Source organism: Chenopodium album, chromosome 22 (genome assembly GCF_948465745.1).
Source record: "Chenopodium album chromosome 22, dcCheAlbu1.1, whole genome shotgun sequence".
Classification (NCBI taxonomy): Eukaryota; Viridiplantae; Streptophyta; class Magnoliopsida; order Caryophyllales; family Amaranthaceae; genus Chenopodium; species Chenopodium album.
In genome coordinates, this window is record NC_137855.1 from 16,498,936 (window position 1) to 16,513,825 (window position 14,890).

Genomic DNA, 14,890 nt, shown 5'->3' on the forward strand with positions numbered 1-14,890 from the left:
AACGGGAGGAGGTTGTTCGGCCTCTTCAAATGAGGCAGTCAAAGGATTGCTTGAGTGTATGGTAGTACGTATGTCCTCTACATATCCATCTTCGCCTGGACGAGGTCCAGAATTAGGTGTCTGACCATCTATTGCCATAACGGACGAGTATCCCCACAGACGGCGCCAAATGTTTCGGGGTTTTTTGTGATTCCCTCGGATACTGGTCGCGCTCTGCTGACAAAGACTCGGACACCTGCAAAACCACGAATATTCCGGTGATCGGAATATTCGCCTCCGACGCTCAAGTTAGTGAACGGAAACGGAAAAGGCTAGAGAGAGAAAGTAGAGAGAAGTTGGAGCGTTTTAGAGCTCTTGTATTAATGTCACCTCAAAATCCACCCCTCCCATCATAAATGATTGGGGTATATATAGGGGTGGGAGCATGTGCCCCCCTAAGGTTTATGCCCTAAAATCTCGTGACATGATTGGCTGCGCAATCAGAGGTCGCCACGTGTCGTGGGGGGCGCCGTTTTACGGCTTTCAAGGCTTTCTCGGGATTTGGGCCTGAGGTCATCAGAGCCCTTTTCTCTTTCTGATTGTAGCTTTAGGGTATTTAGTTACCGCTGACAGGTGTCACCATAACAAGGGGACACGTGTCTTGCTCTCATAGGGCCACGTGTCGCCTCTTTATTGGGCCACGTGTCACTATGAGATTGGGCCACGTACCTGGGGTATTTTTACCCTAAACACATATAGTGGGTGAAAACACAAAAGTTTAAAAAAAGCGGGTTTACAATAAGTTATTGAATGGCGGTGGTTATGACTCAATTACACATGTGAAATTCAAAATTTGTTACCACTCTCATGTTTTCTCTCTCCGGCTTTTTTTTTTCCTTCTATTTCTCTTTCCTCTGCTCTTTTTTTTCTCTCTCCTCTTCTTTACCCCTCTTTCTAGTTTCTATCTCCTTGGTTGTCAACTCTCGTTTTCTTTCCTCTTGCTTTTTTTTGTTGGTTATTCAATTTCACTCTTATTTTTCTATCTAATCTTGGTTTTCAACTTAATTTTGTAATTTCTTTTGTTAATTCTTCTTTTACATCCAATTTTGAGGTATGTATTGTCATCTATTGTTTTGTGTTTTTGGTTATTTTAAGGTATGTTCATTTAATGATTTTAGTTTTCGAATATGATGCGAATGTTCAGCTTTCAAAGAAGGAGACAATTGCTCCTCCTACTACTAGTTCAAACGAAAAAATTGATCGAAGGTATTTTTTCTGAAAATTGTGACCTTTTTTTTTTCTAAAGGTTGGCGGACAGTAGTGCGTTTTTGTAAAATATGGGTCACTTTTGTGAAAAAAAAGGTCACTTTTGTGAAAAAAAAGGGTCACTTTTATGGAAAAAAGGGTCACTTTTGTAAAAAATGGTTCATTTTTGTGAAAAAAAAACACTTTTGTGAAAAAAAAAAGGGTCACTTTTGTAAAAAAAAAGGGTCATTTTATAAAGAAAATAGGGTCACTTTCCGCAATTTTTCGATGTACAATAAATTTATTGTAAATCAGGGGCATGCAAAAGTAATTGGGGTGAAAATATGTAAATATTATGATTTATAAGGTAAGAAATGTAAGATCTAAGCTTGCGAATATGTCGTGTCTAATTGAATTGTTAATAACTGCCATGCAAAAAAAATTTGGATTAGTCTTTATGTATATTTTCATGCCCACCCCAAAGTCTCACTCATTAGAAATTACAAATGTTAATGGTCAATGATGTGCATTGACATGTGTGTCGATTAAAGTGTTGCAAATATTATAAAACGAAGGGAGTACTCATATATACTAGTAGATGAGAGCTCTAAAAGGACAATCATATATGTAGTACCAATCACTAACCTAAGTGAAAAAAACACTTGTATTGTAAATTTGTAATCAAGAACCTAGAGTACTTGAACAAATAACAAGATAAGTTCTTGATGAATGAAAAAGATGATGAGCTAAATATTGATGCTACAACCATAGTCTAAGCAAAGAGGGAAGATGTTTGTGTAAGGCATCTACATAAACGCATTTGCCACGGCACAAAACCCGATAAATTACCCTGAGGTCACCGGATCAAGTCTGCTAAGGACACTTAATGACAGACTTGATAAGAAGGGGACTACTCTAAACAGTAGACCCCTGTTCGCAATCGATTTAAATCATAATTAAAATTAATCTCAACTGTAAATCTGATTCAGGCTTCTCAAGTTGCAAATGAAAACAGCTAAAACAATGCATATTTTGGCAAGAACAAGTCTAATTACAATATCAAACATCAATTGCTTTCTCTATATACTCCTTGTTCAAGTGGCAAATTGTACATTTGGTCCAATACCAATAAAACCGTTAAAAATATTTTCACACATTAAACACCAACCTCCTCTCAATAACCCACCACCACCCAAAAAATTGGAACAATAGTGTTCACTACAATAATATTCTGCACAATGAGTTGTAGATCGAAGTATCAAACCAGCTCCTTTAATTCATTCCTGTTAAGTACGAAGGGATGCTCGGGGTACAGAGGGCAAGCCCAGTTCATCCTCAGACTGGAATAGAAAGAGACAATAATTAGGTAACAAAAATAATTCAATTCATTTTTCCCTTTCAATAAATTTTGATATTAGAGCTCCTTGGATAAATTTGAAATCTTAACAATACCAGAATTGGACTATCTTGTAGTTACCTGAACATTGGCTCTCCCAGGCACTGCTGCAGAACCAGTAGGAGCTGCTGGCAAGTTGAGCTCTTCCTCGACATCAGGTTCAGACTGAAGGTAAGAAGGAACTCCCTGACTCTCAGATTCCATATCTAATTCCAGTGCATCGAGCTCTGCACACAATGATTAACATATAAGATGATCAGCATAGCAAATTCTTACAACATTTGTTGATAGACATCATTATAAGATAAAAGCTTACCACCCATCAGGTCATCCTCATCAATGTCGTCAGGCACATTGTAGCTTCTTCCAAGGGTTTCTTGAATCTCATTACTCATATCCATCAAGTCCATCATATCATCTTGCAGGTTCTACATAAAATCAAACCAATTAGCTTCCAAGCAGCTCTTAAACTTCCAATAGAACTCAAATATAAAGCAAAAATACAATTGCTTACATCTATTTCTTGAATTTTTACTGTCTTCATCATTCCTTTTAAGTCCTTGTTTGCAGCTTTTAATGCTGACATCTGATGAGAAACAAAGAGAAAAAGGCATCAGCAGTAATTAAGACGAAAAATTCTTCAATCATATCTAACAAAACCTATATACTACCATGTACCATAAAACAAACATCAGAAGCATACAACCACATTCTGACACAGACTAAGTAAATTTGGTTTTATCAGCAATAGTGATCTACCTCCATGAGGTAGGCAGAATATTCCAAACACGTTACACATAAAGCTGCCCTTCAACTGACTTGAACCATGCCCTGTAAAATACTACCAAGACAAACAGATATTTCCATGATATATCGTGCAGCCCAGCTTTGCCAATACCAAAAATAGCAGTCCACACACTGTGGGTATGAGATGCATTCCTTAATTGACATCATACATTATAGATACTTATGACAGATCCTGAAAATATCAGGCTTGATTACCCAAAGGCCCCCGATAACAAAAGAATTTATTCTTTAAGTCCACTCAGAATACACTGATCATTTAAATCATCATTGTAAACTCGTAATATTGACAAGACAAAATAACATCAACAATGAGACTTAAACTACATGTCTAATGTCATCTGTAACCTTAATAAGGCAAACCAAGTCCAATTAAGAGGAAGTTTCTTAAGATGCAACTGTAACTTCCACAGAAAGTATAAATTCCACAAGATTTCACATTCAAGTAACTTGTATTCAGGCAGTACCAGTTCAACCACTTCACTAATGAAACATGAACTTAATAAACAAATGAGACCTTGGTAGCAAGCCAACATAGATAAGATGCAAAAAGCGGTCACTGCAAAAAGCAATGTCAGTTAATAATACTCACAGTTTGCTGAGCATCCTTAATACCCTCTGCAGCAAAGGAAACTTGGTCAAGATTGAATGTTTGATTGTAGAGCATATCACGCTGCCCTTCATACCTATTCACAATTCAGGATCACGATCTATACATTAGAATGACTTCGCAAAATATGCCACAAAAATCACATAACAAACAAGTAAATGGCGAGTCACTTGCATGCACATATAAATGCAATATTGAGCTTGAGCCCTCAAAGCCTCTACTTAGCACCATCAGTCTAATGGAAGAGAATCATATTTCCTCCGTTTTATTTTTTATTGCACCATGAGTTATTTCACGCCTGCCAATGCATTACATTGGCTATTTATATCTTTAATTATACTTTAATAAAAATTATGAAAAGTTGATTTCGAGACTAATCTAACTAGATCCCACATGGCTATATTTTTCCTTACGGATAAATTACAAAAAGATAGGCAGAAGATTATGTGAATGGTGTAAAAGTCCTTACGGTGCAGTAAAAGAAAAACGGAATAAGTATTAAGTATATTTAGAAGAGAGATTTCATTGATACTTTGGGAAAGACATCAGTCATAACAAGAAACAAAAAACAACAAAGATGAGCTAACAAAAAGCTAGTCTGACTTAATCATTTATGCTATCACAAAAACATGATGCACATTATAATTCTCAGGGGGGTAATAATTCGAAAAAAAGTTAACATAAGATATTTTTCAATTAAGTGATTGAATGATTCAAAATGAATTATATCAGCAGGGAATGATTTCCTACACTAAGCAACTGATCACAAAAACCACAAACAAAATCTCAATCCAAAGCAATAAAGATTAGTGCAACTCAACTCATGGGAAGACTGCCAATTATCAAGTAAAACAATGCTAACCTACAGTCCTACACAAGACATGTACACTTCCAGCAGTTCCAGACTTCCAGGTCTTATAAGATCAAGTATATCAATAGAGGCAGTGGTGTTTATATGCTAAAGGTAATTTATGCCAATCAAAAAGGGACTCAGAAATTATAAACCAGATAAAAACCCTGATTTGGATCTCTAGAATATCTGTTATGAGGAATTGAATCAAGAATTAGGCCACCCTAAACAACAATTATAATGAATCTTTAGCCATCTCTGTAAAAAAACAACAATATACCAAGTTTTACCTATCACGCGATGAACCTAATGGGGCTGAGCTTGTCAGCTCTGAAATCTCACACATAAGGTGAAAAAAAAAAGGAAAAAAAAAAAAAAAAAAATCATTCTCAACTTACTATTTTTTTGAGTAGGCTAACTTAAAGATTGTAAAATATTTACGTCTATAGCCCTATACAGTTATTATGTTATGTCATAGGGTATTTTATTTTATTTATATTTACTTTGTAGCATTCCTTTCTTCGAAATTCTATTTTTCAAAAATTATCACAACTGATACAGCTTCTCCTAACTAGCTAGCAGTGACAGAACTTTGAAGCAGATGGGAGCCCACTAGCCCAACTTTCTGAACTTCTAATTGTCAACATAATATCTCCTTTGATGAGGCATAGAAAGATGGATGGCACAATGTTAAAACTAATTTAATATACTCAACAGTTCAAAGATTTCGACCATTTCTAAAGAGAAATAGATTTCGACCATTTCCAAAGAGAAGTTCGACTGAATGCATCCTGACTTTCCTAGATTTCACCAACATCAAGATTCATGCCAGGTGCCTAGGTGCTCTGCTACTGTAAATGCTGCTGAATTCAAAGGAGACAAAGAAACTATTCCAGACTGGCAGATTCCAAACACAAGTTGGAAACATCATGAATAACAAATCACACATTTCAGGTCATTCATAAAATAGACCATTGCACTATAATCGTGATAGAATGATGTTCTCAAAGTCGACTTTTAACATAGTGATAACTTGATACAGGTGAAAGTGACTGACTGCTCAAAACAGTAGGAAACAGTTGCACCAAAATGCAACAAAAAACAGTAAGGAGAAAGGACATACATCCGTTTTTGTTTAAGGACCCTCATTGCTCGAGCCTTTACAGCTTCCTGGGCAGGACCAGGCCGTGTCTTTTTGATTTGTTCTTTGTATCTAGCTAATTCAGCATCAAGCTTTTTAATCTTGTCATCAACATTTTCCCCTCTTTTGTTGATCTAGCACCATGCAAAATAAATACATCAAGGTGACAATACAAATAATCATAATAGGTATGCGTCTATTCAGACAAGTAAACAACAAAATAAGCACAAAAACCCACGTGATCCTCACCACACATTAAAACTGATAAACTGCAGGTTGACAAAAGTTAACCAACATGTAAATAATAAAACTAGATACGTGTAAACGATCTTCGGTAACTTTTATGCTTAAAAAAGTCTAATTAACAGAAGCTTGCTTGGTGTAGTCCTAAAACCAGTATAAACTAACAACTGCTAAAGCTTACTTTATTTTCAGAATTACCCTTTTTAATCAGCTAAGATCATGGCTTGTTTAATACGAATGATTACTGTAACGCGTTTTAACACGAAAACTAGCTTCTTTATTTCCTTAATATCATAGGCAATAAGGATGATCCACAATCATGGAACTTCATGCACAACATATTGTAAGCTCCAGGAAGAAAATTATCATGTTCAAACCAGGTTTCATGATCCCATAGCTTTATCTTTAATCTTTTCGGGTTGGGGTATTCATCGAAATCCTCGACAGACAGTTTTATACAGCTAAAAACAGCTCAAATCATTCTTCCAACTTTACTTTCTATCTCCAATCCTCTGGAATTGAAAGCACACATTGTTTCCAATAAATTAGTACTAAAATTTGACCACACAATATAATTGATAACAAATATTGACATAATTTTCTCAAACCAAACCAATCAATCCTTACATTGAGCTCAAAAAATATAGAGATAACCAAATTAAAGCTAAACTCCATTACAATCAATTCATAAAAACATTAAAACAAAATTCCAAACCCTAAATCCCAAAAATCAAAACCCTAATTCAATTTCAATGTACATAGACAAAATTCGAAAAATTAGCGAAGATTAACTTCAAAAAATTCACAAAATCAATACCAAATTAAAAAGAATACCCGATCAGAAGCATCTGAAACTGAAGGAGGAGGATCTTTTTGTTTCTTAGCACCGAAGATTCGTTGCATCGTAAATTCTGTGAATCTCTTTCTGCTGATGTTTGCTAATTGTGGTTGAATTTACGATGTTTTTCTTTGAAATTTGAATTGAAATAGTCTTAATTGAGAATTTAAACAGTCGAATTTTTCAATTAAAAATTCAAACGCCAAAATAACAAAGATAAAGGAGAAGTGTATGTGAATTTTCGATGAAATGTTGGATAGATTGGGTGAGCTGCGTTAGGGTGGAAGATGACGAAAGTGATAGAAAGTTCTATGAAATTTCGATATACGACTCTACAAAAATAAATCAATGTCAATCTAATGTTAAAATACTCTACTTGTTCCCGTTTTTTTTTTTTTTTTTTTTTCATTTTTAAATAATAAATAAATAAATTGTTAAGTACTCTACATTGTATATTCGTATTTAGTGAGGGCTAAGCAAATACCCTAAAACCCGAAAAACCAATTCGTAACCGTTTCGAAAATTAGGGTACCCAATCCGATAATCATAACGGTTCGGGTATCCGTTTCAATAATTTGTTATCGGGTATGGTTATGGGTATCATTTTAAAATTAACGGTTACCTAATTCGATCCGATAAGCATTTTTTTTTTGCTTCTGGTCTCTACTTAAATCTCTTAATATAAATCTAAACTTTTACATTACTTCATAATCACTTTATAATATCAATAATTAGTATTATTATTAATAATTTGGTCAAGATCATATGGTATTGTTGTTAATTAGTTGTAATTATATCATAATAACTACATAATTAAGTTTAATTATCATTATTGGATATCTTATTGGGTACCCAATAACCGATCCGAAAATCCGGGTACCCGAACTTATCGGTTTCGGTTATGGGTTTCACTTTTAGTGATTTTGGTTATCGGGTACCCGAACCGTTAGTACTAACTTGTACGGGTACCCGTCCCATGCTCACCCCGAGTATTTACTCCGTATTTCTTTCTTTCTTTTTTTTTTAAGAAAGATTGCGGAAAATAATACTACCTTAGGCGGTTCTTTTTTAATAATACAACCTTTGGATTATGTTATAATAATATAACCTTTTACCCCACCTATTTTAAACAGGCAAATTACTGACAATCAGAAGAAAGGAAGTCAACAACCTTCTGATTAGAGGTCTCTAATTTTCCTCCAAAACTTATCCCATGTGGCACAAACTTTGCCAGCTACCCTATTTACTCCCTTCGTCATTCTCTCTCCTCTCGCCATTACTGAAGCTACCAAACTTCTTCTTTGAAAAAAAAAGCTCCATACTTCGACATTAATGGTACTAAACCACCAACGAAGTGCAATTAGAGTTGGAGAAGAGGTTTAAAGCGGAAATTAATTGCTAGCCACACAAATCGACCATGGTACGTTGTTCTAATCCTTAATTTGCGTTGAATGTTATTGATTTTTTTTTTTATTTACAATAATTAATCTTAATAAAAATGAAGTCTTTAGGGTTAATTTGTGTTTGTATTGGTTAAATTGCTTATGAATTAGATAATTGGGGGACAATTATTATTCTGTTTTATACATTTGCATGATTTAGGTTGATGATAATGTAACCCTAAGATTTTAGCATGAGGGAAGGTTTAAACATGTGAAAAATGGGGAACTTGTTTATATGGGTGGTGAAGGCGGGACTTACACTGTTGACCCAGACGAACTATGCTATTTTGACTTGATAGTGCTAGTAGCTAAAAAAAAGTGGGAACTATGAAAAAATTGAAGGGTTGTTGTACCTATTTCCATAATTGTATTTGGTAGATGGGTTAAGGAAAATTGAAGGTGATACTGATGTGTTTGAGATGGGCAACTTGTTTTAAAGAGTAGGTTTATTAAGTTGTATGTTATGCATCCTGGTAATGATCCTTCATGGCTACCCAGTGAGTCAAAAATTACATCTGAGTCTTTGGATGACATGAGTGTATCTATGGTGGACCATGTTCTTACTGAATCTCAACTGAGTTAGCCACACAATAGTCCAAAACCCAAAACAAGTAAAAGGAAAAAATTATCACCAAAGAGGGGACCACCAACTTCACTTATTACTCCACCTAGAAGAAGCCTAAGGAAACATGTTCAATTTGCTGATTCATCCACCACACAAAACACCACTATTAAAAAAACATGTGAGAAAAGGAAAAAGGTGGATTCCCATTTATCCAAAAAAGATGCTCCCCCCTCATCTAGCTCAAAACCAGCTGCCTCTCTTTCCTCCCTAAAACCTACACAACGTTTTCTTGAAAAACCCAACCCTTCTCCTGCTGGTGTAGGGAATATTTCAAGCGTCACCCCAAACTTGAACCCCACTGTGATCATACACTTAAGTATGGTGGCGTCCAAATGGAAAAAAACAAGAGCAAAATAGTCGCCAACAAGTTTTAGGAACTTGTAAATCGTTCACAAGGTGAAGGTTACACCCCTTAACGATCCATGAGATCATCAACTTCAATAGGTCGGGAACCAATCAGGGTTCAGGGATGAGGGTACGAATCCAATATAAAAGAGAAAGAACTCGCCCTATAAAATAGGCCTTTACTTTATTCTACTCGTATTCATGTGCGCTTTTTGACTAACATGCAATCATCAGATTAACCCTAAACCTGTTTAATCTATGTTGGTTGAACATTAATGCACAAATAAATCTATTATCGTCGATCACTTGAATTAAAATCATATTAACCTCAACCAAATTATTAATTATCTTATTAAGCATGATTTCAAGTACTAATTCCTTTTAAACATGCATAAAAGGCGTGATCAAGCAATAACAACAATATAAATCAAGCAACATAATAATAATAATATAATCATAAATATAAAGCTTAATAATAGCAAGATCCTAGGCATGATATCAACAAGATTAATAACAAACCCTAGCATTATACTATACAATATAGATCAAAGCTTTAAACCTAACATGATACTAATATGCTAACATGATATTAAAAAGAATAAAAGGCACCCTAAGCATGATTCTAGAAAGCAATAAGAACATCCTAACATGATACTAGGAATTAAACGAATTTAAGCATGCTTTCTACATTGAAATAAATAGGAAGTAAGCTAATTACTTACTTTGAAGCCTCATATCTCTTTCTAATAACAAAATACACGAGTTGGTAAACTTCAATGAAATAATAAATCAAAGAATGAAATTAAATAATTGAAAGAAAAGAGTTAAAAAGTTTAGACTGCATTTGGGACCAAATCCTCATAAAGTATTAACCTTTCACGTCTAGGGCGAAGGTAACTTCGAACTTGGCTAGGTGTTTCTAAATCTTGTGAATGCGGAATTGTGTTTTGTAAAAGGCTAGGTTAGAAAGAGAGAGAGAATCAAGGAATCCTTGATGAGAGTTGATGGATTGTAGATTGGAGATTGTAGATTGTAGATGATTCAAAACGGAGCTCCAAGGACCCTATTTATAAGAAAATAGTTCAGAATCCGATAGAAAATAGTTAGAATTTGAAAAGAAATAAAACTCCACTGTCGCCAACAATCGACCTTGTCGCCAGACGATAAGATTGTCGCAAGGCGACTGACCTTGTCGCCAGACGACAAAGACTGTCGTTTTGCTACAAATGCGGTTTTTTGCAGATTTTATTTTTATCATATCTTTTGATTCAGAAATCCAAACAATGCATATAATATGTCATTGGAAAGATCTTGAAGTCTACTTTCCAACCCATTAGAATCAGATTAAAATCTTTTGTAGATAAAAATATATAAACGAAATAGTGGGACGGTGTCAGTTTCAGATAGAGTTTCGTATCCCTTTCATATCTTTTTCGTTATAACTCGGAATTAATATTATAATATATCATTAAAAAGATAATTCAAGATCTATCCAACCATATAAAATTTAGATAAATATTATGAGGCACGAAAATAACATCTGATTGTCTTTGAACATCTTTAAATCCGAATAGAATTAGGAATTAAAAAAGGAAAGTTTTATCCAAACTAAAACTCTATGATCTTCAAATTCAAACTTCATGATTATGGGTCGTAGGTAAAATCCGATTTGGGCCTAGTTTAGTATTTTGGCCATAACTTCCTCATTATTCATCGAAATTTGGCTTATAATATATCGGTGGAAAGGTCTTTTCAAGCCCCATCCAACTACACTATTATTAGTCCCTTATCATGGACCAAACTAAATTGGATTGACTATTTTCGTAAAATAGAGTTGGTTATCAAAAACAGAAAGAAAGATTTTTAATAAAAACTAACCTTAACACTAGACTTTTCACACTTTCACTTTATTCGATTATGATTCGACGCGAAAGGTATTCATCATTGGGTTTGGTTTTGGGGAGACACAAATGGGTGTCTATAGCTGGGAAATCTATGACCCAAACAACAACATTCATTTCTAGCCTACTATTAAGGATCTTGATCCCTATGGTGCTAATGATGGTGATGATGAGATAGATTATGATTGGGAAGATAAAAGGCAGAGAGTCCTTTACCATGGAAGGAGTTTATAGGGTATCCTAGTGGTGACAGTGATGACCCTACTTACAATGCAGATGATGAGATAGATGTTACATTATGGGAGGATGATGATGATATAGATGATGCAAATGTTGAGTTAGAGGTGGGAGAAGTGGAAGAGGAGAGAACTGATTATATAGTTGGTAAGTTAGAAGATGATGATGAGGAGGTGAGAACATCTAGGGAAAAGGGTGAACAACTACAACAACAGGCTGCTACAAGTTGCTGAGCAATTACAAATAGAGGCTAGTAAGGGAAGGCTTATTGATCAACAACAAACTGCTTCCAGACAGCACATCTAGAGACTGGTACAACTGAGGCAAGGAATGACAGTGACTATGAGGAAAGTGAGGATGAGATCGACACTCCTCCTGGTAGTGGGGATGATGAAGTTGAAATTAAGAAGAAGAGGGGTATACTAGTGAATTTGAATGTTGATTTCAGCAAGTTCACTTGGAAAATAGGACAGAGCAAGATTTGCAAAGAGAGATGATTTCTAGAAAGCATTGGCTAGATATGCTATTTTGCAAGGTAGGAATCTAAGATATTCACATAGCAACAAAATGAGACAACAATTTGGTGTGAAGTGTGTGAAAGGGTGCCCATTCTACTTGTACTGCTCTTGGCACTCTAGGAGTGGTACATTTCTGCTGAAAAAGGTGGTTGATCAATACTCATAGTTGCCATAGGAATATGAAAAGCAATAAGCAACTTCCCTCTATTTGGGTGGCTGCTCAATTGGTTGAGGTGTTCAAGGCTAGGCCACACTGCCCAGCCAAGGACATTATTGAAACCATTAAAAGGGCTTACAGAGTTCTGGTTAGTAGGGATTTTGCTTACAGAGTTAAGTACAATGCCCATAAGTTGCTGTATGAGTCTATGAAAGACCATTACTTGAAGCTAGGAAGATATATCTAAGAAATAAAGTCTAAGAGTCCTCGCACAGTAGTTGAGCTAGTGACTACTGCAAATGCAGATTGGAGTACACCAGTTTTTCAAAGGCTATTCACTTGCTATGAGACACTTATGGAAGGTTGGAAGAGAGCATGTAGAAGGGTTATAAGACCTTTCTTGGAGGGCACATATTAAGTGTAGTTGGCAGATGTTCCCAATAGCTTGGGCAGCTGTAGAGGGTGAAAATAATTTGTCCTGGGTGTGGTTTTTCAACCACCTACAAAGATGCTTAAACCTAGGAGATGGTGCTGGAATTACAACAATATCAGATGAACATCAAGTATAATTTGCACACTCATTCTTCTTGTATGTGTTTATTTGCAGTCTTTCCTTCACTTTGAACATTTTTTTTTATCAGCATCGCATAAGATGTTGTATGTTTTGTTTCCTATTTGTTTGTGTGAAGGCTATATTGCATGAATTAGCTACTGTGCTAGGTAGTGCTGAGCACAGACGCTGCGCTAGGCACATCTTCTCTCATTGGCATAAAAAATTTAGGGGTGATGAAATAAAACTTCAATTTTGGAAGATAACTAAGCCCTAAAACATAGCCGACTATGGGGAGGCATTAGAGGATTTGAAGGAGCTTAATCCTGATGCTGAGGTTGCCTTTAAGAGTTATAACCCCCAAGTTTTTTGTAGAGCATTTCTAGACACTTCAATCAACACAGATGCAATCACAATCACAAATAATATGGCAGAGACATTTAATGGCTATGTTATTAATGCTATGACTAAACACATCATATACATGATGGAGGATATAAGGATTGCTCTTATGCAAAGGGCAGTGAAGAAAAGAACTAAGATGGAGAAAACAACTTCAATACTGTGCCCTAGGGTCCAAAGTAGACTAGAAAAAGAAAAACTAAAGGTTGCAGAGTGTGGTATTATGCCTTCCTCCCACCACATGTTCAATGTCAGATGCATCCTTGACATGGTGATTGTAGACTTAGAAGCTAAAACCTGTACATGTAAAAAATGGAATATGACAGGTATACCATGTTGCCATGCTGTTACCTGTATTTTCTTCCAAAACAAAGAGGCTGAGGTGTTTGTTCATGAGTGTTTCAAGAAGGAAGTTTATCTTGCTGCATATGCTAGGTCCATACCACCCTTAAAAGGAGACATACACTGGCCAAGGGTGAAATGCAATCTGAATCCCTCTCCCATTAAAATTGGTCCTGGTAGACCAAAAAAAAATATGATCAAGGATCCTTTTGAGTAACCAAAGAAACTAGGAACACTCTCAAGAATAGGTATGGAGATGACATGTTCTATATGCAAAACCAAGAGGCATAACAAGAGAAGGTGCCCTGATAAAGGTACAATCCCTGTCTTAAAGCCAGCACAAAAAAAACAAGAGGCAAGTCCAGGAAGGAATCAGTCAATGCAGTTTGTACATCCATGATTGCCTCTTCAGCACCTTCAGCTTCTGATTCAGCACTTCAGACTCAACACCACTCTAATAAAGCTCAGCCAACTTAGTTTGGCAGAGGGGGGGGGGTTATTTTGGGAGGGGGGGCAGGGGTGCCAGAGGTGGGAGAAGCCAAAGGGGAGTGGAACCTAGAAGAGGCAGGGAAAGGGGTAGAACTCAACTACCAGTTGGTGTTGGGGTCATAATTGCTGTAGATGGTACAACTTTGATGCCCAAGGTGTGCTTTGTTATTGTGAAAAGTCAATTCTTGTGTTTATTTTTGAAATAAGACTGCTATGTTTTTATTGCCTTAATTTATTTCATTATATGTTGTATTCAGGTTGCTCCAACAAGAGGAAGAGGGAGGCCAAGGAAAAAACAACCAAGTCATCTAGGAACATAGTCCAGCCAAGCTTTCATAGGCCATAAGCTCACACAGTAGCATCAGATTTAAGTAGTAGCAGATGATGTCAACTCCTTTGTATTTTTCTTTAAGAACTCATTTTTGAACTTGTTTTAAGTTTTATTGTTGGTTGATAGTAAGGTTTTCTAAACTTTTTATCATTTTGTGGGATCAACGTTATGTATTTTTTGAGATAAAAATTTGATAATTACCACCATCTATAGTAGGCAAAATTGGAATTACCACCTCAAGTTTTTTTTTTACAAAAATACCACCTAGTTTTTTACAAAACTTTTTAAACTCCCAAAATTGTACGACGTAGGTGTTGCGTAAAATTTCACTTCAGCCCAAGTTTTGCGAGATCTACCTCTCGGAACTAAAAGGTAGAGAATTACTGTAGGCGTTAGCTCACGAGTCGACAGGCACGCTGAACCATCAAGAACAGGCACTTCTTGA

The 14,890-nt window shown here is 35.7% G+C and overlaps 2 protein-coding genes across 2 annotated transcripts; one reads left to right on the forward strand and one right to left on the reverse strand.

The window, feature by feature from the left end:
• Nucleotides 1-2,275: 2,275 nt before the first annotated feature.
• LOC145604710 (vacuolar protein sorting-associated protein 60.2-like) lies at nucleotides 2,276-7,417 on the reverse strand. The gene is made up of 7 exons (XM_081660631.1): nucleotides 7,103-7,417; nucleotides 6,008-6,159; nucleotides 4,017-4,110; nucleotides 3,135-3,206; nucleotides 2,937-3,048; nucleotides 2,702-2,847; nucleotides 2,276-2,564 (listed from the first exon to the last, which is right to left on the reverse strand). Exons 1-7 carry the CDS (start codon nucleotides 7,169-7,171, stop codon nucleotides 2,511-2,513), a joined length of 699 nt encoding a protein of 232 aa, XP_081516757.1. The 5' UTR covers nucleotides 7,172-7,417; the 3' UTR covers nucleotides 2,276-2,510.
• A 5,891-nt stretch (nucleotides 7,418-13,308) lies between these two features.
• LOC145604024 (uncharacterized) lies at nucleotides 13,309-14,460 on the forward strand. The gene is made up of 2 exons (XM_081659979.1): nucleotides 13,309-13,801; nucleotides 14,372-14,460. Exons 1-2 carry the CDS (start codon nucleotides 13,309-13,311, stop codon nucleotides 14,458-14,460), a joined length of 582 nt encoding a protein of 193 aa, XP_081516105.1.
• Nucleotides 14,461-14,890: the final 430 nt, after the last annotated feature.

What these genes read in the sequence shown, in the direction of transcription:
- LOC145604710 (XM_081660631.1), bottom strand. Translation starts at nt 7,171, where the DNA reads ATGCAACGAATCTTCGGTGCTAAGAAACAAAAAGATCCTCCTCCTTCA. An exon ending in TTTCAGATGCTTCTGATCGG is followed by an intron (nt 6,160 to 7,102) that starts GTATTCTTTTTA and finishes GCATGGTGCTAG; the next exon opens with ATCAACAAAAGAGGGGAAAA. An exon ending in GTCCTTAAACAAAAACGGAT is followed by an intron (nt 4,111 to 6,007) that starts GTATGTCCTTTC and finishes AATTGTGAATAG; the next exon opens with GTATGAAGGGCAGCGTGATA.
- LOC145604024 (XM_081659979.1), top strand. Translation starts at nt 13,309, where the DNA reads ATGGCAGAGACATTTAATGGCTATGTTATTAATGCTATGACTAAACAC. An exon ending in TCCCATTAAAATTGGTCCTG is followed by an intron (nt 13,802 to 14,371) that starts GTAGACCAAAAA and finishes TGTTGTATTCAG; the next exon opens with GTTGCTCCAACAAGAGGAAG.